The sequence below is a fragment of the Heterodontus francisci genome, unplaced genomic scaffold, assembly GCF_036365525.1.
Source record: "Heterodontus francisci isolate sHetFra1 unplaced genomic scaffold, sHetFra1.hap1 HAP1_SCAFFOLD_74, whole genome shotgun sequence".
NCBI lineage: Eukaryota > Metazoa > Chordata > Chondrichthyes > Heterodontiformes > Heterodontidae > Heterodontus > Heterodontus francisci.
Window position 1 is genome coordinate 5,740,796 of NW_027140442.1, and position 27,912 is coordinate 5,768,707.

The 27,912-nt window shown below is 46.4% G+C and overlaps 1 protein-coding gene across 1 annotated transcript; it reads right to left on the minus strand.

Moving 5' to 3' along the window:
- Positions 1-1,067: 1,067 nt before the first annotated feature.
- LOC137359818 (probable G-protein coupled receptor 139) lies at positions 1,068-26,279 on the minus strand. Its single transcript, XM_068025516.1, has 6 exons — positions 26,184-26,279; positions 24,323-24,390; positions 17,963-18,029; positions 16,467-16,615; positions 13,428-13,726; positions 1,068-1,963 (listed from the first exon to the last, which is right to left on the minus strand). Exons 1-6 carry the CDS (start codon positions 26,277-26,279, stop codon positions 1,068-1,070), a joined length of 1,575 nt encoding a protein of 524 aa, XP_067881617.1.
- Between the last annotated feature and the right edge of the window lie 1,633 nt (positions 26,280-27,912).

A 27,912-nucleotide genomic window follows, 5' to 3' on the forward strand; every position in this document is an offset into this window, starting at 1 on the left:
TTTTAAAGTGGTCAGGCTGCAACTCGTGGAGTGTCGCAACGATCATTGCTGTGGTCCCAGCTGTTTACATTCTATATTAATGAGCTAAGTGAAGGGAGAAAGAGCAATGCATCAAGTTTTCTTATGATACAAAGTACGGTGGCAATGTAAAATGTGAGGTGAAGCCAAAGAGGCAATATATAAATATAAACAGTTGAAGTGAATGGGCAACAAGGTGAACGATGGGATATAAGGTTTCGAAGTGTGAGGTTGCCGACTTTGGCAGTAAGAACAGAAATATAAAGATTTTTCTTTTTAAAGGCAGTTGACTTTTAAATGCTGATGTTCAGAGAGTTATTAGAAATTAGGAAGTCAAAGAGTATGTTGGCCTTTATTGAAAGGGCGTCGAGAACAGGAATAAGGAATTACTGCTACAAATATACAGGGCTTTGTTGAGGCTACACATGGATTACTGTGTGCAGTTTTGACCCCATAGTTAAGTAAGATATACTTGCACTGGAGGCAGTACAGCAATGTTTTGCCATATTGGTTCCTGGGATGAGGAGATTGTCCCATTATGGGAGGCTGGGCACATTGGGCCTATACTCTCAGAAGCTAGGATGAATGCGTGGTTTCTCAGTGAAACTTACAAGAATCTGAAGGGCTAGACAGGGTAAATTCAGAGACGTTGTTTTCCATGGCTGGGGATTCTAGAACACGGGAATACAGCCTCAAGATAAGGGGTCAATGTTTTAGTCCTGAGACGAGGAGCAACACTCTTCTCGCAAAGAGTTGTGAATCCGTGAAATTGGCTAACTCAGAGGGCCTGGATGCTCCATAATTTAGTGTATTTAAGGATGAGATAGACAGATCTTGTTTTCCCTTTCAGGGAATGAAGGGATATGGGAAGCAGACAGGAAAGTGGAGTTGGGACAGTAGAACAGCTCTGATCGTGTTGAATGGGGTGCAGCAGGTACGACGGGCTGTTTGATCTACTGCTATCTCTTGTCTTCATATGTTCTTAGAATTTGAGACAGCATTGCGTTCAGGTGCTGAAATGTCTCCAGTACCTCTCATCGTTTATTTATTTATTTATTTTTAATAATTGGGGAAAAGGGATATTTCAGCACATTCTTCAACTGCTCTCTGAACTGAGTCTGGGTCACAACGTAAATCACAGTGTTTGTGCAGCAACTCAGCAGCTGCAGCATGAAGCCCATTTCTTTGACAAATGCAGGTAGAATTACAGATTTATAATCTAACCACCACATCCGTTGCCACATGGAATACACCATTAACTCTGACCATAACAGCATAAAATTGGCCGAGATGAAAAACAGCAAAATTATGGATTTCCTTCTACTCTTCATTTCTGGGTCTTTTGGGTTGTCCACACTGCTGCGAGCCCGGAGTCGCCTTCGAGCTCTGCTGGCATATACAATGTGTCTGACAGTAAAAGCATTGAGCATCAGAATCAAAACAAATGCAAACCCTGGTGTTAGAAAGCTATGAAGGAACGCGATTGTACCCCAGACTGATGAAAACATAACATGTGATTTTATACGACAAAACCAAGGGGTATTCCCAAGCCTATACTTATCTGATACCAGAAAATACCAGGTGATGTCCTTTAAACTGCTAAGCAAAGTCACTGCTCCAAGTACCATATCTGCAGTTTTCTCAGTGCAATATCTAGTTTTTAGCTTTCGGCAACAAATAGCCACAAATCGATCAAAGGTGAAAGCAACTGTGAACCAGACAGAACAGTCCGTGGCTGCATAAAGCAGGATGGCGTTGATATTACACACACGGATGTAGTAAAGGAAGATAAATGAATCCCGAAAACGAATTGGTATCTGCCGCAATATCAGGTCGATGATAATGACCAGTAGATCCGCTGCTGCCATGGCCACCAGGTAGCGAGTGACACATTTGGAGAGACCACACTTTCCACGTGACAGGATCCCAATCGTCAGCATGTTAACTTTGAGAAAGTGAAATTGACAGGGAAATTATACATCAGGCTCTGAGCGACTGCTCCAGCTTGAATGTTTATGTATTTAGATTTGCAGATGTGTTACTGTGTCCAGTGATATACTGAAGTGATTGTACATGTGAAAATGTGGGGGGTTCCTTAAAAAAGTAATTAGGAAACCGTTGAGGGCGCATGAAAAATAACGGGTGGACAAGATAAAGGAAACTCCCAAGGTGTTTTATAAGCGTATTAAGGGCAAGAGCATAACCATGGAAAGAAGAGGGCCAATTAAGGACCAAAGTGGCAATCTGCGTAAGGAGCCAGGGGACGTAGGTGAGGTTTTAAATAATTGCATTTCATCTGAGTTGACTGTGGAGAAGGCGGTATGGCGATCAGGGAGGGGGTATGCAATATACTGCAGCAAATTGGCGTTGAAAGGGAGGAGCTATTAGAGGTTTTAGTGGCCTTAAAACTGGATACATTCCATACCCAGATGATATGTATACCAGGCTGCTATTTGAGGAAGTGTTGGAGATTGCATCGGCTCTGACACAAATTTTCAAAACCTCTCTGGCCACAGGAGAACTGCCAAGGGACTGTAGGACAGCGAATGTGGCAGCATTATTCAAGAAGGGTAGCAGGAATAAAAAAAAAGCTAATTGCAGGCCAGTGTGTCTATCATCAGTGGTAGGGAAACTAATTGGAAAAAATCTGAGGGATAGGATTAATCTCCACTTGGAGAGGCAGGGCTTAATGAAGGATAGTCAGCATGGCTTTGTCAGCGGGAGATCATGTCTAATAAATGTGATTGAATTATTCGAGGAGGTGTGTCGATGAGGGTAAAGCAGTTGATGTAGTCTACATGAACTTCAGAACGTGATAAGGCCCCGGATGGGAGATTGCTCAAGAAGGTAAGAGCCCATGGGATTCACGGAAATTTAGCAAATTGGATCCAAAATTGTCTGACTGGCAGGAGGCAGAGGGTGATGGTCCGAGGGTTGTTTTTTTACGATTGGAAGCCTCTAACCAGTGGTGTACTGCAGGAATCGGTACTGGGACCCTTACTGTTTGTAGTGTACCTTAATGATTTCGACTTGAATTTAAGAGTTATTATCAGTAAGTTCGCAGATGACACGAAAATTGCCGGTGCCGTAAATAGTAAGGAGGAAAACCTTAGACTACAGAACGATACAGATGGGCTGGTAAGATGAGTGGAGCAGTGGCAAATGGAATTTAATCCTGAGAAGTGTGTGGTGATGCATTTTGGGAGGACAAGGGAATATACAATGGATGGTAGGACCCTGGAAACGACAGACGGCCAGAGGGACCTTGGGTGTACTTGTCCATAGATCACTGAAGGCAGCAACACAGGTTGATATGGTAGGTATATGGGTTACCTGCCTTTATTAGATGAGGCATAGAACATCAGAGCAGCGAGGTTATGATGGAGCTGTACAAAACGCTAGTTAGACCAGAGCTGCAGTACTCTGTACAGTTCTCGTCGCCATACTATCGGAAGAATGTGATTCCACTGGAGAGGGTGACGAGGAGAGTCACCAGGGTGTTGCCTGGACTGGAGAATTTCAGCTATGAACAGAGACTGGATAGGCTAGGGTTGTTTTTCGTGGAGTGTAGAAGACTGAGGAGGGGGTCTGATTCATATATAAAAAATTATGAGAGGCATAGATAGGGTTTTCCCTGAACAGAGGTGTCCATACCCAAGAGGCATAAGTTAAAGCTACGGGGCAGCAGTTTCAGAGTGGACTTGAGGAAAATCCTTTTCATCCAAAGGGTGATTGGAATCTGGAACACGCTGCCTAAAGGGTACCGATCAATTGGGGTGCTTGTCTTGAATTGTATTGCACCTCTTGTATGTTGTTGCAGCTGCACTCAAGCAGGAAGGTACAGATCATTCCAGCACACTCCTAACGTGTGCCTTGAAAATGCTGGACGGGCTTTGGCGAGTAAGGGAAATGAGCTACACGCTGCAGATTTCCCAACATTTAACTTGCTCTCGTCATTGCAGTACTTATACGGCTGGCACAGTTAACTTTCTGGCTGAGGATAATCCTCAGTGTGTTGATGTTGTGGAATTCAGGGATGATAATGGCGTTGAATGTGATGGATGGATTTTCTGTTGTTGGATATTTTCACCACCTGGCACCTGTGGGGCACGAATGTTATTGTTTCATATTAACCCAAGCCTAAATATTATCCAGTCCCTGTTACATGTGAGAACGGATTATTTCCATACCTGAGGAGTTGCAAATGGTACTGAACACTATGCAACTATCAGCAGAAACCTCAACTTCAATTCGTTATGATGGAGGAAAGGTCATTGATGAACCCTGAGAATCACCAGCTGCAATATCCAGACTATTAGCCTCCAACTACCGATACCATCTTCTTTTGTTCACAGTGTGACTCCATCCAGAAGAAAGTTTCTCCTTGATGTAGTTTGGACTCCTTGATGCCACCGTCGATCAAATGCTGCCTTATTGTCAAGGGCAACCACTCTCAGCTCGCCTTTTGCTTTGTCTATTATGCCCGTGATTGGAGCAAGGCCATAATGAGGTCTGCAGCCGAGTGGCCTTTGGGTAATCAAAATTGAGCATCTGCAAGCGAGTTACTGCTGACTAAATGCCATTTGATAGCACTGTTGACAACACCTTCTAGCAGGCTATTGCTGATTAAGAATAGACTAATGATATGGTAATTAGCCAGGTTAGATCTATCCTGCGTTTTGTAAACAGGACATATTTGGACACATTTCCACGTTGTCGGGGAGATGCCAGCATTCATTTTGGCTCATGGGCAACTAGGCAAAACTTTGTGGTGGTCAAGGGCGGGCATGGTGGCGTTGGGGGTCGGGGGAGTGGGAGGAGGAGTGGTTGGAGGGTGGGGAAGATGGTTGGAGAATTTCAAAAACTTCGTCCACCCAGAAATCTGACACACTGACGTCAGTTCCAGTTTTTGTCAGTGTTGGGAAAACACAATGGCGGCATTTGCACCACAATGCGTTTCAGCGAACGGCGGGTGCCACGGAAGGACCTCCAAACAGCAGACCAGTAAAACCTGGTGGCACTGAGGAGAGAGACACGTTGCCGTGATCTGTAGACTGCCTGGAGCATTGCTGTTTAGGTGAAGAGCGGGATTTGGAGTTTGCTATGGGACTGCAGTGCTCCACCCTCTTCAAGAACGTCTTGAGCACCGGGGTCACTGAAAGGGAGTCTGGGGTACTGGGGGCTGTGCTAGGTGGTCTGGGGTACTGAAGTTCAACAGGGTACCGTGGGCTTTGCAAAGTGTTAAAGGTCCTGGGGGTCTGCAACAGTTTTCGGGGTTTTTCATGCTGTGCCTGGATGCTAAGTGTTGGTTTGAGGGTATGGCGCAGTACATGGTTGACATGTGTAACGGGTCTGTTTGCTCACACTGCTGAAACAGCGGGCGGGTCATCATCAAGGTTGGGCTCTGAGGTCCATCAGTGATTGCGCCGAGAATATGGATCCTAGGGAGGAGGCCAGATGGGTTGAGCGACCTGCAAAGGAGGCAAGGGACAATCTCATATCAGCTCGTTTGCAGCCATCCTATGTCCATTCACAGAGAGTGAAATACCAGTTTACTGTAATGCATCAACTCTTTTGCTTTCTGTCCATTTGTGGTCACACTCCTGTGAGCGGATGTAATGGATGCGAGAGCCCATGGGAGAGAAGATGTTAATGAGGGATGTCACTACATTGGCATGGTACCGAGGGCAGTGGCATTATTGGCATAGCCCGAAGGGGGAAGGGGAGGGGCGGCACAGTGGCGCAGTGGTTAGCACCGCAGCCTCACAGCTCCAGGGACCCGGGTTCGATTCCGGGTACTGCCTGTGTGGAGTTTGCAAGTTCTCCCTGTGTCTGCGTGGGTTTTCTCCGGGTGCTCCGGTTTCCTCCCACAAGCCAAAAGACTTGCAGGTTAATAGGTAAATTGGCCATTATAAATTGTCACTAGTATAGGTAGGTGGTAGGGAAATATAGGGACAGGTGGGGATGTTTGGTAGGAATATGGGATTAGTGTAGGATTAGTATAAATGGGTGGTTGATGTTCGGCACAGACTCGGTGGGCCGAAGGGCCTGTTTCAGTGCTGTATCTCTAATCTAATCTAATCTAAACAACTCACACTTCAGGCATAATAGGACATGGCTTTCAGATAATGAAGCCTAATGATAGAATAGAGGACATTTTAATTAATTAACACAAAACGTATATGCTGCACACCTGAAAACTACAGTGTGGCTATGTGTTATTTTAATATGTTTGTGGGTAGTCCCATGCAGTGTGCTGCCAGAGGCACAGGTGGGCTTCAGGTAGGCTGCTGATCAAGCTGCATCTTAGACTGTGATGACTTTGACGGGCATCCTGTCGCTGCCTTAGGCGTGTAAGTCCCGGCTGCCTGGGGATGTCCTGGACAGGTGCACAGCTCTCCATAGGCCTCACAGCTACAGGAACAGGGCTGCCTGGTGGAAGGGCTGAGAAGCCAGTGGCTGCATTTGCAACACCCTGCGTTGCGTCCCCAAATGTGGCTGTCAGCTTCCCCACCTCCCTTTGAAGGCTCTCTCAAGCCACCCTGCTCAGCAAAGGAGCTGCAGAAGCCTTCATCTCCTGTTTCTTCTCTTGCCTTGCCACTGCTCCATTGAGCTCATGGTCTGGGCGATCATGTGTAGTCCTGCGTGTTTCTTTGAGATCTAGGTCTCCATGAGAGTCTGCAGTTTCTTGATGGATGAAGTGCTGCTCTCATCGGCCTCAATCCTGGCGACAGTCATGGCATGAATGTACCACTTCATCGTCCACTTATGGTTGCACTTGCTCTCTGGCATCTCCACCAAATGTTGCCTTACCTCTCTGCAACTCCAGTATGCCCCGTGTTGTTGACACCAAATTCTTGTCATCATCCTGGGGCCCAGTGTGAGCCTGGCCACACACAGTTCTCCGAATGTCAGCGGACTCGGCTGTCTCAGCCTCAGCCAGATGCTGTAGCCCGTGTGTCGCAGTCTCAGCATCTTACGATATTGATCCTAATTCAGGGTAGTTAGCCACCGATATGGAAGCATGTGTGCTGCTAGAGGGTGCAAGAGAGTGATAGGATGGAGCATTATTTGAGCAATCCTTCTCCTCAGACGCAGACACCTGTGTAGTTGGTCGTGCAGACTCCTGGAAATGGCTGCCTGCATGAGAGAGGGAAAATATATGTTGGTTAGGCTGTGCAGATCTCCTGATGCCAATCAAGAGTTAAGTGTGTCTCCAACATCGATGTGCATACCAATTGGAGGCAATCCTCACTCTCTTGCACCGGGACTTCATTCTGCCCATCTGATACAGCGTGGCCGCCATAGATGCCAGCAAGTTCCAAGGCCTGTTCCTCAGTGGAGGTGAGTGGACATTGAACTGGCCACCTTCGAATGTCTGGGCCATCTCCCTCCAATTATGGGCACTCTTGTTCTACAAGAGGAAGGATGTAGATAGTGGAGAATGGCTTAGAGAACAACATGGCAGTTAAGCTATTTAAGCCGCTCATCCCCTCCTGGGGAATCTGATGTCTATCGTGCTGGCACTCGTTGTCAGGGGAAGGGTGTAAGGGGGTGAGCTAAAAGGAGCCTATGGCCGACAGACAGCCATGCACCTATGAGGATGTGACAGAACTCTATCCACCAGCCACCGGATCTCACAGTTACCCTCCCCATGTCCCATAACCTCCAGCATAGGCACATGTATTCCTCAAAAAGGCATGGAGCAGTCGCCTTGACATAACGCAAGAGGACATTAACCCTCTCCCAGAGCTGAACTCAGTTGTGCTGGGTGACCGCTTGGCTGTTAACTGTGATCTCCATCTCGGTTTGCTTGGCCAGGCGGAAGGACCTCCTCTTACCATTGTGGGTGAAGAGAACTTCCCGTTTTTCACTTGCAGACTGGAGATGAATCTGCAGGGAGGCATCACTGTACCGTGGGCCCACTCTGTGTCTTTCTCAGCCATCATCATTTGCCCTGGTTGAGGAAGTGGGCCCAGGAGAGTGATGGGTAGTGGTGGGCGTTGAAGCATGTAACGGAAGTAGTGGGACAATGTTGTCGGCTGCACCAAGCTGCCTATTAATCCGGGCAGGAGTGAATGGAAGGCTGGCAGGCCTTTAAATATGAAACCAGCACATGCTCCGGAGTCATCTGAGGCACTAATCAATGACTCTGTTCCCTCCCCCGCCACGTGACTGGTGGGGACCTGCGACTCCCCTATGCGAAATGCCCATTGCTGTGTAATCGCTGTGCGGTGGGCGCCCATGTGCTGGATGGAAACGCGACACATTACCAGGCCCACTGGTACAGTCCGTGGGCTCACTAAATTCGCCCCCTATTCCATGAGTACACGTCTTCTGTACCTTAGCCAGAATATTGTCAGGTCCCATCGTCTTTGTTGCATCCAATGAATTCAGCTGTTCCTTGCTGTCATGTGAAGTGGATTGCATTGGCCGAAGAATGACATTTGTAATTTTGAGGAGCTCAAGGGGAGGCCAAATTGAATCATCCAGTTGGAATTTCTGCCTGCGGATGTTTGCAATCGTTCTGCCTTGCTTTTTGCAATCCATAAGAAGCTCAGCTGTCGTTGATCCTGGGGAAATTTGCGGAACATCCTGTTCCAGTTAATTGTTCAATTGAGCACCACTGTTCACAAATGGATGTGGCTGGATTGCAGAGCTTTAGTCAGTTGATTGTGAGATCGCATAGCTCTCTCTGTCTCTTGCGTGCGGCTTCCTGATTGAACAAGGATTGGTCGCCTGGCTTGATGGCATCAGTGGAGCGAAAAATAGGCCATGCCATGAGGTTACGAATTGTGGTGGAATAAATTTTCCCTGCTGCTTATGGCCAACAGACATCATGGAAGACTAGCTTTAAACGCTTTGATCTGCTCTGATCTTCAGACTATGCCCCTAGTCCTTGACTTCACAACCAGCGGAAGCAGTTTCTTTCTATCTACACTATCTGTTCCATTTCACATCTTGGACTTCCTGGTACCTTGTAATTTGGAGGGAAGAATACAACCCCAGTCTGTGTAGTCTCTACGCGTTATTTAAATTTTGGGATTGATGTAGCACTGTGATAAATCTACGCCACACTCACTCGAAGGAAACTATTAGTACTATTCCTAAGATAAAAGCACAAAGTGCTGGATTTACTCAGCATGTCAGGCAGCATCTGTGGAGAGAGAAACTAGAGTTAACATTTCAGGTCTGTGACCTTCCATCAGAACTGGTGCAAGTTAGAAAAGAATTAGGTTTTACGCATTTGACGTGGGATGCAGGGAGTGCGTGGGGAAGACAACAAAGGTGAAGTCACACGGGATCAGAGGCGAGCTGGTAAGATGGATACAGAACTGGCTTGGTCATAGAAGACAGAGGGCATCAGTGGATAGGTGTTTTTCTGAATGGAGGGATGTGACGAGTGGTGTTCCGCAGGGATCAGTGCCGGGACCTTTGCTGTTTCTAGTATATATAAATGATTTGGAGGAAAATGTAGCTGGTCTGATTAGTAATTTTGCGGACGGCACAAAGGTTGGTGGAGTTGCGGATAACGATGAGGATTGTCAGAGGATACAGCAGGATATAGATTGGTTGGAGACATGGGCAGATGGAGTTTAATCCGGACAAATGTGAGGTAATGCATTTTGGAAGGTTTAATGCAGGTGGGAGGTAAACAGAAAATGGCAGAACCTTAGGAGTATTGACAGGCAGAGAGATCCACAGATCACTGAATGTGGCAACGCAGGTGGATAAGGTACTCAAGACGGCGTACAGAATGCTTGCCTTCATCGGTCGGGACATAGAGTGTAAAAATTGGCAAGTCATGTTGCAGCTGTACAGAACCTTAGTTAGGCCACACTTAGAGTGTTGCGTGCAATTCTGGTCGCCACACTACCAGTAGGACGTGGAGGCTTTGGAGAGGGTACAGAGGAGGTTTGTCAGGATGTTGCCTGGTCTGGAGGGCATTAGCTATGAGGAGAGGTTGGAAAAACTCGGATTGTTTTCACTGGAATGACGGAGGTGGAGGGACGACATGATCGAGGTTTACAAAGTTATGAGCGGCATGGACAGAGTGGATAGTCAGAAGCTTTTTCCCATGGTGGAAGAGTCAATTACTAGGGAACATAGGTTAAAGGTGCGAGGTGCGAAGTTTAGAAGGGATGTGCGAGGCAAATTATTTACACAGAGGGTGGTGAGTGCCTGGAACATGCTGCCAGGGGAGGTGGTAGAAGCAGTTACGATAGCGATGTTTAAGAGACATCTTGACAAATATATGAATAGGAAGGGAATAGAGGGATATGGGCCCCGGAAGTGCAGAAGGTGTTAGTTTAGGCAGGCATCAAGATCGGCGCAGGCTTGGAGGGCCGAATAGCTTGTTCCTGTGCTGTACTGTTCTTTGTTCTTTGTGTTTTGAATGTATTTGAGAGGGCAGGGGTGACAAGGGCGGTGCTGTTGTTGTCTGGCTACCCACCTCTACCTTGCAGAGTCTGAGTGCCAACTATCAGATACTTCTTCCTACCTCCCAGTGGATCATGACCCCATCACCTAAAATCAAGCCACTGTCACCAGGACTGTCATTGACCTCATCCCCTCCGGAGATCTCCCCTCTGCAGTTTCCAACTTGATGGTCGTAAAAACCTGCACAGCCCCCTTCTACCTCCTTCTTAAAATTCACAAACAGGTGTGTCCCGGGAGCCTCATCGTTTTAGCCTGTTCCTGCCCCACTGAAATTGTTTCTTTCGATATTGACTGCATCTTTTCTCTGTTGGTACAGTCTCTTTCCAGCTACATCCTTGCCTTTTCGGTCGACCTCATTTTGACATTTTCTAGTATCCCGGCCCTAATCCTATCCTCTTCACTATGGCCGTCCTATCTCTCTACAGCTCCATCCCCCACCGGGACAGTTTGGGGGCTCTGCGCTTCTTCCTTGAACAGCGGACCAACCAATCCCCAGCCACCACCACCCTGCTGCGCCTGGCTGAACATGTTCTCACATTGAAGAACATCTCCTTCAACTCTACTCACTTCCTTCAAGCAAAAGGTGTTGCCATGGGTACTGGCATGGGTTCTGGTTATGGTTGCCTTTTTGTGTGATATGTCGAACATTCCTTGTTCCGGTCCAACTCTGGCTTCCTCCCTCATCTCTTTTTCGGTACATTGATGACTGTACCGGTGCCGTTTCCTCCACCTGCCCAGAACCGGGAACGGTTATCAACTTTCCTACAATTTCCACCCTTCTCTCACCTTTACAGGGCCCTTCTCCGACAGTTCTATTCCCTTCCTCGAGTTTGCTGTTTCCATCTCTGGCTGTCTATCAATACTCATTATAAGCCCAGCGACTGCCACGGCTACCTTGGTTACATATCCTCGCCCCCTGTTTCCTGTCAGGACTCCACCACATTCTCCCAGTTACTCTGTCTCCGACGCAACTGCGCTGATGATGCAACCTTCCACGACAGCGCTTCTGACATGTCTTCCCTTCTCCTCAACCGAGGTATCACCTGCAATGTGGTTGACAGGGCCCTCAACCGTTCCAGGCTCATTTGCCACACTTCTGCCCTCACCCCTTCCCCTCCTCCCAATAACCACGACAGGGTTTCCCTTGTCCTCACTTTCCACCCCAGTAGCCTTCACATCGAAAGGCTCATCCTCTGCCAATTCTGCCACTTCCAGCGCGATGCCACCAGCAAACACATCTTCCCTTCCCCTCTCCTTTCGGCATTCCGAAGGGATTGTTCCCTCCACGATAATCTGGTCCACTTCCCCATTACCAACGACACCTCGTCCCTTCCCATGGCACCTTCCCATGCAATCGCAGGAGCTGTAATTCCTGCCGTTTTATCTCCTCTCCCCTCACCATCCAAGGCTCCAAACATTCCTCCCAGGTATAGCGGTGACTTAATTGAACCTTTTTCAATTTAGTATGCTGTATTCACTGCTCACAATGGGGTCTCCTATACATTGAAGAGAACACACGCAGATTGTGTGACCATTTTGTGGAACACCACTGTTCATTCCGAAAGCAAGTCCTTGAGCTTCCGGTCCAGTCTTCCAGTGAACATCAACCCAAGCTCAAGCAGCAACACTTGATCTTTTGATTAGGCACTCTGCAGCCTTGTGGACTAAACATTGAGTTGAATAGCTTCAAGCATGACTGGCCTTTATGTTATATTTAATTGCATTTTTTAACCACGTGTCGGTTTTTCATGTCGTCAGAGCTGCATATTATTTTGCTATTAACGCTCCCTCTGGACTAATGATTTGTCTTTCACCACAAACCGTCTTTGCCTTTGTCTCTGGACAGCTTTGTTTTTTAATCTTTCCTGCCATCTGCCCGATCAAACACCTTCTCTTCCCCACGTCCATACCCACCCCACCCAGCCTCCCTTAACTTGCTGAAAACGAATTACTTTCCAACGTTTGCCAGTTCCGATTTACGATCAGACTTGAAACGTTAATTCTCTCTCTCTCTTCACAGATGCTGCCAGACTTTCTGACTAATAGCAGCACTTTTTTGTTACTATTTCAGGTTTCCAGCCTCTGAAGTATGTTGCTTTTATTACCCTTCCTCCCATATGGTTCCCAGAACTGCTTGCAGCACTCTAGGTGTTGTCTAGCCAGGGTTTTGTCAAGGTGGAACATGACTTCTTCACCCTGATATTCCACACTCTGGATATAATTGTATAATTCTAGTCATGTTATTTACATTCTTATCTCCACCGGCTCACGATGTTTTAATGATCTATGTACCTGGACTGCCAAATCTTTTAGCATCTTCACAATTTCTAGCTTTTTTAACATGAATGAAGTGCCCTGCTCTATCATTTTTACGTCCAAAGTGGATGACCTCGCATTTTTCTACATTGAAATAAAATCTGAATAGTTTTCTCCATTCGCTTAATTTGTCAATATATCCTGTAGTATTACCCTTCTATCTATATTGCAATGCTGCCTATCATTGCATCACTTGCAAGGTTGCATAAGTGTTTTTATACCATTAACCAAAGCATTAATTAATCTAGTGAATGGCTAAGGCCCCAACACTGGTATGTGACAGACACTGAGAGTCACATCCTGGCAATGAGAGTATCTGTCTTTTCTTACTGCTGACAGTCCTGCCGTTGAGCTGATTTTCTAACCACGATTCGGATATGGGACTTTATCAAGTGTTTTCTGTAAGTACATGCAAGTAACAGTCCACTATTCACAACCTTAATCACACTTCGGGAAAGAGTTCAAGGACTTAGGGAAGGTGTTTGAGGAACGTTAATACCTTTGTACCACGGGGATGGGACGTCAGTTATATGGAGAGAATCAAAAATGTATGATACTTATCACACCAGAGAGAAAAAACAGCAGAAGGAGGCGAAAATAAATAATAAGAAAGCTAAGCATGCCCATCGAAATAACTGGGCACAGAGACTTACCAGTGACACCAACAACAGCGAGGATCGGATAATAAATCTTTTGAAGAACCAAAAGGGAATACTTGACTCGAAGATCTAATGTCAGCAAATCATAATAATAAGAAAGGTAGTCAAACTCCCAGGAGAAGCTCCTTCTCATTGTTATAATATTCCAATCTAATGGTCTCAGATTCTGATCCATTGTTGTAACATCCCTATCTGTTGTTCTCAGATTCATATCATTCTTCTCCCTTTCTTTGGAGAAGCTGATTCCTGCTCGTGCCAGAGATGATTCTGCCAAACACAATGCAAGCAGTCTCCTATTAATAGAAGGAAGAAACCTCCAGAGACACTACTGGGGCCAATGGAGAATAACATTAATTACACTCACTTAACAAACAGGTTCAGTTATCCCTTTTCAATCCAGCACTATACACATTAAGGTATAATACTTATCGGGTTCAAATGGGATGTATGAGGATTGCTGATGGAAGGAAAGGTGGAAATAATGGAGGCAATGGGAAACAAATATTTTACTTCTCCTTGGATGTGGTAGTGGTACCAGAGGATATGGAGGGTGCAACCGTTACCTACTGGTTAATACAAAGAGCGAGAGAGCGCGCGATACAGCGCTGAAACAGGCTCTTCGGCCCACCGAGTCTGTGCCAACCAGCACCCACCCATTTATATCAATCCTGCATTAACCCCATATTAGAATTAGAATTAGAACATTACAGCGCAGTACAGGCCCTTCGGCCCTCGATGTTGCGCCGACCTGTGAAAACATCTGACCTACACTATTCCATGTTCATCCATATGTCTATCCAATGACCTCTTAAATGCCCTTAAAGTTGGCGCGTCGACTACTGTTGCAGGCAGGGCGTTCCACGCCCCTACTACTCTCTGAGTAAAGAAACTACCTCCGACATCTGTCCTATATCGATCACCCCTCAACTTAAAGCTATGTCCCCTCGTGTTTGCCATCACCATCCGAGGAAAAAGACTCTCACTATCGTCCCGATCTAACCCTCTGATTATCTTATATGTCTCTATTAAGACACCTCTCCTCCTCCTTCTCTCCAACGAAAACAACCTCAAGTCCCTCAGCCTTTCCTCGTAAGGCCTTCCCTCCATACCAGGCAACATCCTAGTAAATATCCTCTGCACCCTTTCCATAGCTTCCACATCCTTCCGATAATGCGGTGACCAGAACTGCACGCAATACTCCAGGTGTGGTCTCACCAGAGTTTTGTACAGCTGCAGCATGACCTCGTGGCTTCGAAACTCGATACCCCTACTAATAAAAGCTAACAAACCATATGCCTTCTTAACAGCCCTATTAACCTGGGTAGCAACCTTCAGGGATTTATGCACCTGGACACCAAGATCTCTCTGTTCATCTACACTACCAAGAATCTTCCCATTAGCCCAGTACTCTGCATTCCTGTTACTCCTTCCGAAGTGAATCACCTCACTCTTTTCCGCATTAAACTCCATTTGCCATCTCTCAGCCCAGCTCTGCAGCCTATCTATGTCCCTCTGTACCCTACAACATCCTTCGGCACTATCCACAACTCCACCGACCTTAGTGTCATCCGCAAATTTACTAACCCACCCTTCAACACCCTCTTCCAGGCCCCAAAACAGATCCTTGCGGTCCTCCACTAGTAACTAAACTCCAGGATGAACATTTGCCATCAACCACCACCCTCTGTCTTCTTTCAGCTAGCCAATTTCTGATCCAAAGCTCCAAATCACCTTCAACCCCATACTTCCGTATTTTCTGCAATAGCCTACCATGGGGAACCTTATCAAGCGCCTTACTGAAATCCTTATACACCACATCCACGGCTTTACCCTCATCCACCTGTTTGGTCACCTTCTCGAAAAACTCAATAAGGTTTGTGAGGCACGACCTACCCTTCACAAAACTGTGCTGACTATCGCTAATGGACTTATTCTTTTCAAGATGATTATAAATCCTGTCTCTTATAACCTTTTCCAACATTTTACCCACAACCGAAGTAAGGCTCACAGGTCTATAATTACCAGTGCTGTCTCTACTCCCCTTCTTGAACAAGGGGACAACATTTGCTATCCTCCAGTCTTCCGGCACTATTCCTGTCGACAATGACGACATGAAGATCAAGGACAAAGGCTCTGCAATCTCCTCCCTAGCTTCCCAGAGAATCCTAGGATAAATCCCATGTGGCCCAGGGGACTTATCTATTTTCGCACTTTCCAAAGTGATAACACCTCCTCCTTGTGTTGCCACATCCCCACAATTCTCCTGCCACCGATATGCACGAGGGGTAATTTACGATGTCCAATTTACTTGTGGGAAGAAACCAGAGCACCCAGCGGAAACCCACGCGGTCACAGGGAGAATTTGCAAACTCCGCAAAGGCAGAACCCACAACTGAACCCCGAGTTACTGGAGTTGGGAGGTTGCGGTGCTAACCACTGCGCCACTGTGCCACCCCCCAGAGGGAGGAATGAGAGAGGAATAAACCCTGTAGCTGCAGGCACTCAGGCCAATGTCGCTGGTGGGGAAATTTCTGGAGAACAGAATCCAGGACAAACATAGTTATGGCTTTGTAAAACGTACCTAATACATGTCAGGGAGCATGGTTGCAATAGAGTTTATTAATAAGTAACAGAGAGGGTTTATGAGTGTAAAGCGGGTCAATTTATGTATATGGACTGACAGAAATTCTGCAATGAAAGGCCATTTAACTGCCTTGAACAGAAAAATGAAACCCATGGAGTAAAGAGGCAGTGACAGTGTGGAAATGTCGTTGGATAAGGGACAAAGAGATAAGGACTATGGGAAACGGTTGGACAAACTGGGGGAAAGTATACAGTGGTGTTCCCAGGGGCGTCGTTATTAGGACAAGTGCTCTTATATATGGGTGCAGGAGAAAATAGACCTGAGTGTGCAACTAAAATGTTTCTTAAAGATGGTAGGAGAGGTTGCAAACGAGTGCAGGTTACTTATCTTTGTGAATAGAGGCAGAGAGCACCAAAGCAAGAAAGGTATGTTCAAAGTTGATAACTCACCGATTCAGCCTCATCTGGAGTATTGTGTACAATTCTCGATACCACACTGCAAGAAGGATGTCAAAGTCTTGGAGAGGGTGAGGAGAGTACTGCATCATATCACGGAAGTAAGAACACACTTTGTGGAGGTACTGGAGAAGGCAGGATTCCTATCCAAGGAGCAAGAATTTAAATGCGAGATTTAATAGAGGTGCCTATATTATCAGGTGTTGTGATAGAGTAAAAAAGAAGAGTTGGGTTCCCCTCATAGAAAGGGTGGACAACCAGCAGGCACAACTTTAAAGAGTTTGACACACAACCTGAGGAAAGATGAAGAGTTTTTTTTATGCAATGAGTTGTTGTGATCTGGAATGCTGTGCCCGAAAGGGTGGTGGAAGCAGATTCAATAGCAATTTTCAAAACGTAATGGAATAAATGCTCGCATGGGTGGCACAGTGACGCAATGTTTGGCACCGTAGCCTCACAGCTCCAGTGACCCGGGTTCAGATGTGGGTACTGCTTGTGCGGAGTTTGCAAGTTCTCCCTGTGAGTGCGTGGGTTACTGCCGGGTGCTCTGGTTTCCTCACACAGCCAAAGACTTGCAGGATGATAGGTAAATTGTCCATTGTAAATTGCCGCTAGTGTAGGTCGGTGGCAGGAGAATGGTGGGGATGTGGTAGGGAATATGGTATTAACGTAGGATTAGTATAAAATGGGTGGTTGTTGGTCGGCACAACTCGGTAGGCTGAAGGGCCTGTTTCAGTGCTGTATTTCTCTCTGTCTATGGTAGATTGTGTGTGGGGGGGTGGGGGGGGGGGGGGAGGTGAGTGTGGTGCTCGTGTGTGGGAGAATTTTCATGGAGATGGAAACGGCAGAGAACATTTATTGGTTGCCTCTTTCAAGAGCTGCCAGAGGTACAATGGTTCAAATGGTCTCAGTCAGTGCTGTATTATCCCGTCATTCTGTTACAGCAGGGCAGCGCAGTGGTTAGCATCGCAGCCTCACAGCTCCAACGCGCCAGGTTCGATTTTGGGTACTGCCTGTGTGAAATTTGCAAGCTCTCTCTGTGACTGTGTGGGTTTTCGTCCGGTGCTCCGATTTTCTCCCACAGCCAAAGACTTGCAGGTTGATAGATAAATTGGCCATTATAAATTTCCGCTAGGATAAGTAGGTGGCAGGGGAATTCTGGGGATGTGTTCAGAATGTGGGATTAATGTAGTATTAGTATAAATGGGCGGTTGATGGTCGGCACAGACTCGGTGGGCCGATGAGCCTGTTTCAGTGCTGTATCTCGAAATAAATAAGCCATTCTGTCCATACGTCAGGTGTACAATTGGCATTGTCAGCCACGTTTTATTGACAATTTATTCAGTGGAGCTCTGCTCTTGATCCAATTAGCAAATTGCTTTCAATTAGAAAATATTAAAATTATTAATTATATGCCCATTTTATCTCCTTTCTGTCTGTTCTCATAATATGGGTTACACTGTCAGGTTCAGTATCACATCCTTAGTTACCATGAGTAAACAGTGGTCGGCCATCTTGAGCCGCTGCATTCCGAGTGGCGAAGGTGCTCCCACAATACTGTCACAGAAGGAACATCAGAGGGCCAAAGTGCAGAGCCCCTGAAAACAGCACGGGGATCACAAAGAACAAAGAACAAAGAACAAAGAAAATTACAGCACAGGGACAAGCCCTTCGGCCCTCCAAGCCTACGCCGATCCAAATCCTCTATCTAAACCTGTCGCCTATTTTCTAAGGGTCTGTATCTCTTTACGTCCTGCCCATTCATGTATCTGTCTAGATACATCTTAAAAGACGCTATCGTGCCTGCGTCTACCACCTCCGCTGGTAATGCGTTCCATGCACCCACCACACTCTGCGTAAAGAACTTCCCACGCATATCCCCCCTAAACTTTTCCCCTTTCACTTTGAACTCGTGTCCCCTTGTAATTGAATCCCCCACTCTGGGCAAAAGCTTCTTGTTATCCACCCTGTCGATACCTCTCATGATCCTGTACACCTCAATCAGGTCCCCCCTCAACCTCCGTCTTTCTAATGAAAATAATCCTAATCTACTCAACCTCTCTTCATAGCGAGCGCCCTCCATACCAGGCAACATCCTGGTGAACCTCCTCTGCACCCTCTCCAAAGCATCCACGTCCTTTTGGTAATGTGGCGACCAGAACTGCACGCAGTATTCCAAATGTGGCCGAACCAAAGTCCTATACAACTGTAACATGCCCTGCCAACTCTTGGACTCAATACCCCGTCCGATGAAGGAAAGCATGCCGTATGCCTTCTTGACCACTCGATGGACCTGCGTTGCCACCTTCAGGGAACAATGGACCTGAACACCCAAATCTATCTGTGCATCAATTTTCCCCAGGACTTTTCCATTTACTGTATAGTTCACTCTTGAGTTGGATCTTCCAAAATGCATCACCTCGCATTTGCCCTGATTGAACTCCATCTGCCATTTCTCTGCCCAACTCTCCAATCTATCTATATTCTGCTGTATTCTATGACAGTCCCCTTCAGTATCTGCTACTCCACCAATCTTACTGTCGTCTGCAAACTTGCTAATCAGACTACCTATACTTTCCTCCAAATCATTTATGTATATCGCAAACTACAGTGGTCCCAGCACGGATCCCTGTGGAACACCACTGGTCACACGTTTCCATTTTGAGAAACTCCCTTCCACTGCTACTCTCTGTCTCCTGTTGCCCAGCGAGTTCTTTATCCATCCAGCTAGTACACCTTGGACCCCATGCGTCTTCACTTTCTCCATCAGCCTACCATGGGTAACCTTATCAAACGCCTTACTGAAGTCCATGTATATGACATCTACAGCCCTTCCCTCATCAATCAACTTTGTCACTTCCTCAAAGAATTCTATTCAGTTGGTAAGACATGACCTTCCCTGCACAAAACCATGTTGCCTATCACTGATAAGCCTATTTTCTTCCAGATGGGAATAGATCCTATCCCTCAGTATCTTCTCCAGCAGCTTCCCTACCACTGATGTCAGGCTCACCGGTCTATAATTACATGGATTTTCCCTGCTACCCTTCTTAAGCAATGGGACAACATTAGCAATTCTCCAGTCCTCCGGGACCTCACCCGTGTTTAAGGATGCTGCAAAGATATCTGTTAAGGCCCCAACTATTTCCTCTCTCGCTTCCCAAACTAAACTGGGATAGATCCCATCCGGACCTGGGGACTTGTCCACCTTAATGCCTTTTAGAATACCCAACACTTCCTCCCTCCTTATGCAGACTTGACCTAGAGTAATCAAACATCTGCCCCTAACCTCAACATCCGTCATGTCCCTCTCCTCGGTGAATACCGATGCAAAGTACTCGTTTAGAATCTCACCCATTTTCTCTGACTCCACGCATAACTTTCCTCCTTTGTCCTTGAGTGGGCCAATCCTTTCTCTAGTTACCCTCTTGCTCCTTATATATGAATAAAAGGCTTTGGGATTTTCCTTCACCCTGTTTGCTAAAGCTATTTCATAACCCCTTTTAGCCCTCTTAATTCCTCGTTTCAGATTGCGCCTACATTCCCGATATTCTTTCAAAGCTTCGTCTTTCTTCAGCCACCGAGACCTTATGTGTGCTTCCTTTTTCCTCTTAGCTAGTCTCACAATTTCACCTGTCATCCATGGTTCCCTAATCTTGCCATTTCTACCCCTCATTTTCACAGGAACATGCTTCTCCTGCACGCCAATCAACCTCTCTTTAAAAGCCTCCCACATATCAAAAGTGGATTTACCTTCAAACAGCTGCTCCCAATCTACATTCCCCAGCTCCTGCCGAATTTTGTTATAGTTGGCCTTCCCCCAATTTAGCAGTCGTCCTTTAGGACCACTCTTGTCTTTGTCCATGTGTATTCTAAAACTTATGGAATTGTGATCACTATTCCCAACGTAGTCCCCTACTGAAACGTCAACTACCTGGTCCGGCTCATTTCCCAACACCAGGTCCAGTATGGCCCCTTCCCGAGTTGGACTATTTACATACTGTTCTGGAAAATCCTCCTGGATGCTCCTAACAAATTCTGCTCCATCTAGACCTCTAACATTAAGTGAGTCCCAGTCAATGTTGGGAAAATTAAAATCTTCTATCACCACCACCCTGTTGCTCCGACAGCTTTCCATAATCTGTTTACATATTTGTACCTCTATCTCACGCTCGCTGTTGGGAGGCCTGTAGTACAGCCCCAACATTGTTACCGCACCCTTCCTATTTCTGAGTTCTGCCCATATTGACTCACAGCTCGAGTCCTCCATAGTGCCTTCCTTCAGCACAGCTGTGATATCCTCTTTGACCAGTAATGCAACTCCTCCACCCCTTTTACCTCCCTCTCTATCCCGCCTGAAGCATCGGTATCCTGGGATATTTAGTTGCCAATCGTGCCCTTCCCTTAACCAAGTCTCAGTAATAGCAATAACATCATACTCCCAGGTACTAATCCAAGCCCTAAGTTCATCTGCCTTACCTGCTACACTTCTTGCATTAAAACAAATACACCTCAGACCACCCGTCCCTTTGCTTTCATCATCTGCTCCCTGCCTACTCTTTCCCTTAGTCACACTGACTTCATTATCTAGTTCCTCACAGGCTTTAGTTACTACATCCTTACTCTCCACTGACCTCATTTGGTTCCCATCCCCCTGCCACATTAGTTTAAACCCTCCCCAACAGCGTTAGCAAAAGCACCCCCAAGGACATTGGTTCCAGTCCGGCCCAGGTGCAGACCATCCAATTTGTAATGGTCCCACCTCCCCCAGAACCGGTCCCAATGTCCCAAAAATCTGAACCCCTCCCTCCTGCACCATATCTCAAGCCACGCATTCATCCTGACTATTCTTTCATTTCTACTCTGACTATCACGTGGCACTGGTAGCAATCCAGAGATTACTACCTCTGAGGTCCTACTTTTTAACTTGGCTCCTAACTCCCTAAATTCTGCTTGTAGGACCTCATCCCGTTTTTTACATATATCATTGGTGCCTATGTGCACAATGACAACTGGCTGTTCACCCTCTCCCTTCAGAATGTTCTGCAGCCGATCTGAGACATCCCTGACCCGTGCACCTGGGAGGCAACATACCATTCGGGAGTCTCGCCTATCTACTCCCCTTACAACCGAATCCCCTATGACTATCGCCCTTCCACTCTATTTTCCGCCCTTTGGAACAGCAGAGCCAGCCACGGTGCCATGAACCTGGCTACTGCTGCCTTCCCCTGGTGAGCCAACTCCCTCAACAGTATCCAAAATGGTATACCTGTTGTGGAGGGAGATGACCGCAGGGGACACCTGCGCTGCCTTTCTGCTCTTTCTCCGCCTTTTGGTCACCCATTCCCTTTCTCCCTCTGCAATCCTAATCTGCGGTGTGACCAATTCACTAAACGTGCTCTGCACGACCTCCTCAGCATCGCGGATGCTCCAAAGTGAGTCCATCCGCAGCTCCAGAGCCGTCATGCGGTCTAACAAGAGCTGCAGCTGGACACACTTCCTGCACGTGAAGGAGTCAGGGACATCAGCCATGTCCCCGAGCTCCCAAATTGAGCAAGAGGAGCATGTCACGGGTCTGCGATCTCCTGCCATTTTTAATCTTAAGTTTAAACTTAGTTAAATGAAAAAGGAACGAAAAGTTTTTTTACGAATCACACGAAAAAAATAAGAGAAATATAAAAAGCCTTATCTTATCTACACACCACCGATGTCATTTTTTTATTCGAGGAGGAGGGCGTGTGGGAGACACGACAGGTGTAGTGTCTCGGGTACAGAAACGGCCCAATATTATAGGGTTTTACTTACCCAGCAGCCCCTGGTCTCCGCCGAAAACAAAAGGAAATTAAATTTACTTTAAACTGACCTTCCCAGCTGCTCACTTGCTCGCACTCTCTGCTCCCGAAAAAGCTGCTGCAATGAAAGGCAAGTTATTTTCAACGGCCCAAATATATAGGGTTTTACTTACCCAGCAGCCCCCTGGTCTCCGCCGAAAACAAAAGGAAACTGAATTTACTTTAAACTGACCTTCCCAGCTGCTCACTCGCTCGCTCTCTCTTATCCCGAAAAAGCTGCTGCAATGAAAGGCAAGTTATTTTAAACGTCCCAAATATATAGGGTTCTACTTACCCAGCAGCCCCCTGGTCTCTGCCGAAAACAAAAGGAAATTAAATTTACTTTAAACTGACCTTCCCAGCTGCTCACTCGCTCGCACTCTCTGCTCCCGAAAAAGCTGCTGCAATGAAAGGCAAGTTATTTTAAACGGCCCAAATATATAGGGTTTTACTTACCCAGCAGCCCCCTGGTCTCCGCCGAAAACAAAAGGAAATTAAATTTCCTTTAAACTGACCTTCCCAGCTGCTCACTCGCTCGCACTCTCTGCTCCCGAATAAGCTGCTGCAATGAAAGGCAAGTTATTTTAAACGTCCCAAATATATAGGGTTCTACTTACCGAGCAGCCCCCTGGTCTCCGCCGAAAACAAAAGGAAATTAAATTTACTTTAAACTGACCTTCCCCGCTGCTCACTCGCTCGCACTCTCTGCTCCCGAAAAAGCTGCTGCAATGAAAGGCAAGTTATTTTCAACGGCCCAAATATATAGGGTTTTACTTACCCAGCAGCCCCCTGGTCTCCGCCGAAAACAAAAGGAAATTAAATTTACTTTAAACTGACCTTCCCAGCTGCTCACTCGCTCGCACTCTCTGCTCCCGAAAAAGCTGCTGCAATGAAAGGCAAGCTATTTTAAACGGCCCAAATATATAGGGTTTTACTTACCCAGCAGCCCCCTGGTCTCCGACGAAAACATAAGGAAATTAAGTTTACTTCAAACTGACCTTCCCAGCTGCTCACTCGCTCGCACTCTCTGCTCCCGAAAAAGCTGCTGCAAAATCACAATGAGTAATGGCCCTGCGCCTGTTTAAAGTCATGCAGGCAGCATGCATATTTAGTGCTGCCTGAGCATTCCATGAATAAGATGTGATTGCGTGCCTCAGCAGGTAGCCCAGGTTCGTACCAGGTCAGCACTATTTAAAGCTAGATTTCACAATTTAAACCCAGACTGCGACTCTTAAAGGCAGCAGCAGGTGCTGAAAATGCTTGGATAACATTTGAAGAACTTCTGGAAGAAATTGTTATGATAAACAGCATGCCCGGTTTTTAGGATGCTGCACTGGAGTTGTTGCATGAACTGGACAGGAGTAGAGACATTCGTTGTCTCATTAGGCCATGAGGCCCTCCATAAGGCAGTTAATGACACCGGTCTGGCAACAAGGATGTGGTTTCCGTGCTGCAAGAATTTTAATGGCACTATACAAGTGGCCAACGTCACTTCCTACCAACTAAACTACCAGCCCCACAAACTGCTCCATTCAGTGCAATTCTTTCACTCACGTTCGAACAATATTAAACTTGACTCAAACCTTATTAAGCCTCGCCTCACTCGAAGACACAGAGAATCAGAGGGTTAGATAGGGTGGAAAGTGATGGTCTTTTTCCTCGGATGGTGGTGGCAAACACGAGGGGACATAGCTTTAAGTTGAGGGGTGATAGATATAGGACAGATGTCAGAGGTAGTTTCTTTACTCAGAGAGTAGTAGGGGCGTGTAACGCCCTGCCTGCAGCAGTAGTAGACTCGCCAACTTTAAGGGCATTTAAGTGGTCATTGGATAGACATATGGATGAAAATGGAATAGTGTAGGTCAGATGGTTTCACAGGTCGGCGCAACATCGAGGGCCGAAGGGCCTGTACTGCGCTGTAATGATCTAATTCTGAAATAATAATCTTCAGTGTGTTTATCGCACTGATGGTGATTATGCAGGAAAGGGCACCCAGAAGAGGTGAGGCTCATATCTTACCGCGGAACCAACACAAGGTCCCAGATATTGTGACATATCCTTGCAAGACTCTCGTTCATTGCAGCTTTCTATGGAATGTCAAGTGGCCTTGTTAGACATAAATCATAATCGTTTTTGTTGATGTGATCCGGAATTAGAGAAATGTTACATTTAAAATAAAGAGTTATTCGAAGTATTCACATTCACTGTAAGAGTTTCTCCTTTAATATATTAAGCTGTGGAAGAATTTACTTTTTGTTATAATGGATAAGGAAGTTTCATTGAACTGTTTGAGCTCTGCATTCAGTTATTCGTTTGACTGTTAATCTTCCTTCATCCATTGGTCATAATTCCAGCCCTTCAGATTTTAGGTTTGGCTATCCAATCTCGAGCTGTCTCACCGTTTTCTGTCCATTATTTTGAGAGGTGATACTTGCATAGAACCTTCTGCATTTATCAGCGATGATTCTCTATTCCAAAACAAGGCTTCCACTCACATTTCACCCATCCAAATCATTCCTGATTTATTGTAAGAAATGGGACTCTTTATAAATGACACGTCTCATATTAATAACGAGTTCTTAGAGAACTAGCTCTCTATCTCTCATTAAGAAAGATTATATAGCGAGGCAAACATAGGCCTGTTATCTCTGCCAATGACAGGACCAGCACAGGCTCTGAAACAAGATATTCCGAAAGCTGATAAGATGACGCCTTTTACCCTCTCTTGACAAGCGCCTGGCAGAAATTTACAATTGATACCAAGCATGACATAAGGTGAAAGGTGACTTTGTGGAGCAGAGTGATGGACAAGGGGGAAGTGCACCCCAACACAGCAAGCAGGGACGAAGCGACCTGTTTGGTGAGTATTTGTAAGTAATTAAGATGCTAACGTTTCAAATAGTTATGGAACAAATGGTAAGCTGAATAAAATATCTTTAAAAAAGGGAATATAAAATAAACAATTGAATTAAATAATGAAGTCGGCAATTAAAACACATTAAGGATGGCAGGGCAGGTGATGTGCAATGTTTGCAGCATTTGCGAGCTCCTGGACGCCAGTGTGATCCAGGGCAAATACGTCTGCAGTATGTTTTTGCGGCTCGAAGAGCTTCGGCTCAGAGTCATTGAACTGGAGTCCGAGCTACAGACACTGCGACACATCAGGGAGGGGAAAAGTTACCTCGACATTTTGTAGCAGAAGGCTGTCACATTCCTGAGGATGGGGTCTTCTGATTTGGTCAGTGGTCAGGGACAGGAGAGTATGGCTGCAGCTGTGACAATTAAGTGGACGGAGAGAGCAGAACTGCAGGATCCTTTGCGATTGTCCAACATGTTTGAGGTTCTTTCAGCATCTTCGGATGAGAGTGGGGGTTGCAGAGTGGATGAGCAACCTCACCAAAGCACCATGGTACAGGACGCCATTCAATTGGAGGGAGGAAAAAAGAATGTAGTGGCCGTAGGAGACAGTATAGTTAGGGGGGTTGACACTGTTCTCTGCAGTAAAGAGCGAGAGTCCAGACGGCTGTGTTGCCTGCTTGGTGCCAGGGTTCGCCACATCAGCTCAGGGTTAGAGAGGAACATAGAGTGGGAGGGGTAGGATCCAGTCGCGTGGTCCATATAGGTACAAATAACATAGGCAGGGCAAGGAAAGAGGTTCTGCATAGTCAGTATGAGGAACCAAGCGCAGCATTATGAAGCAGAACCTCAAAGGTGATAGCAACGAAACAAAGGGTGGCACAGTGGTTAACACTGCAGCCTCACAGCTCTAGCGACCCGGGCTCGATTTTGGGTGCTGCTTGTGCGGACTTTGCAAGTTCTCCCTGTGACTGCATGCGTTTGCGGCGGGTGCTCTGGTTTCCTCCCACAGCCAAAGACTTGCTTGACTCGTCTGTAGGATAGCCCTCCCAACTTTGCCACACGCCCCCAGACGTTCATCAGGAGGACTTTGCAGTGTCGACAGGGCTAGGTTTGCCATTGTCGTTTCTGGTGTCTCGGTCAATGCTGGGTAGTCTGTCTGGTTGTTGATTGAATTCGTCGTGTTTATTTACAACGGAGTGGCTTGCTCGGCCATTTCAGAGGGCATCTAAGAATCAACTACGTTGTTGTGGGTCTGGAATTGCATGTAGACCAGATCAGGTAATGACAGCAGCCTGCCTTACTTAAAGCACATTAGGAAACCAGATGGGTTTTTACAACAATCGACAATGGTTTCACGACCAGCATTAGACTCGATTTGTATAACATATTTTTAAATTTAAAACAAGGTCCCTCTTCGGCTGTGGTGGGATTCGAACCAATGTCCCCAGAGAAATACACTGGATCTCTCGACAATATAATTAAACCACCTCCTCCCCAATTGTTTTTCTCATTTACAAAGTCATCATGCTTCTGCACAGAAAGAAACAGCAGCATACCTCAGCATATTGATAGCTAAATAAGTAAATTATTGACTATCAATTTCTTCTGATTGGCGCATTTCTGACAAAACAACATGCGAGTACGTGCTCAAATGGAACCAGCCATCGGCGTCCATTTGAGCCAAACGTTGTGATAGGAGCACGTGTACTTCCTCATAGTCCTACTCATATCCATTTCCTCGTGAAACAGCCGAAGTACTGTATTTTTTATTTCCTTAAAGGAGCTCAGGGTCATTGCCCGAAAAGCGGACTGCAACACCACACCAAATAGCACGATAAAAAAGGAAAGAAGGTACAAGCCCTTCGTGTTGCAAGCTGGAACGTCAGAACTATGTGTCCTGGCCTGTCGGAAGACCTTACACAAATCAACGATTCTCGGAAGACTGCCATCGTTAACAACGAGCTCAGTAGACTCAATGTGGACATTGCAGCACTTCAGGAGACACGCCTCCCTGCGAGCGGATTTCGAAGAGACCTGGCCACTGTGTCTTTCCTCTGGTCGGTCGCCCCCCCCAACCATATCCAAAACGGGATCCGTATTATTGAGGGGAACGGCCACAGGGGATCCCTGCACTGTGCGCCTATTCCCTTTCCCTCCCCTGACGGACACCCAGCTACCTTTATCCTGTAACTTAGGTGTCAGTGCTTCCCTATAACTGTTCGCTATCACCCCCTCAGCATCCTGAATGATCCTAAGTTCATCCAGCTCCAGCTCCAGTTCCCTAACGCGGTCTGCGAGGAGCTGGAGTTGGGCGCACTTCTCACAGGTGAAGTCAGCAGGGACACAAGTTGGCAGGAAAAAAGACAGATGCGCAAGGGGAGAGCCAACTGCGAAACAGCCCTGACAACCAATTTTACCTGCAGCACCTGTGGAAGAGTCTGTCTCTCTAGTATTGGCCTTAATAGCCACTCCAGGCGCTGCTCCACAAACCACTGACCACCTCCAGGCGCTTACCCATTGTCTCTCGTGCCAAGGAGGCCAAAGATGTAAAAAAGAAGATTGTGAGGTCATTTTAAGTGATATTTTCTGTGGCTTTTTAAATTATATTTAGGTCAATGAAATGACAAGGTATTTGCTGTGGCAATTTTCAGTGATGTACCCTGAAGTCCTGATGTGACTTCCAGCCAAGTAAATGTTTCTTATGTGGAGTCACTGTTGGAACGTGGAAAACAGAGCAGCTAATTAACACA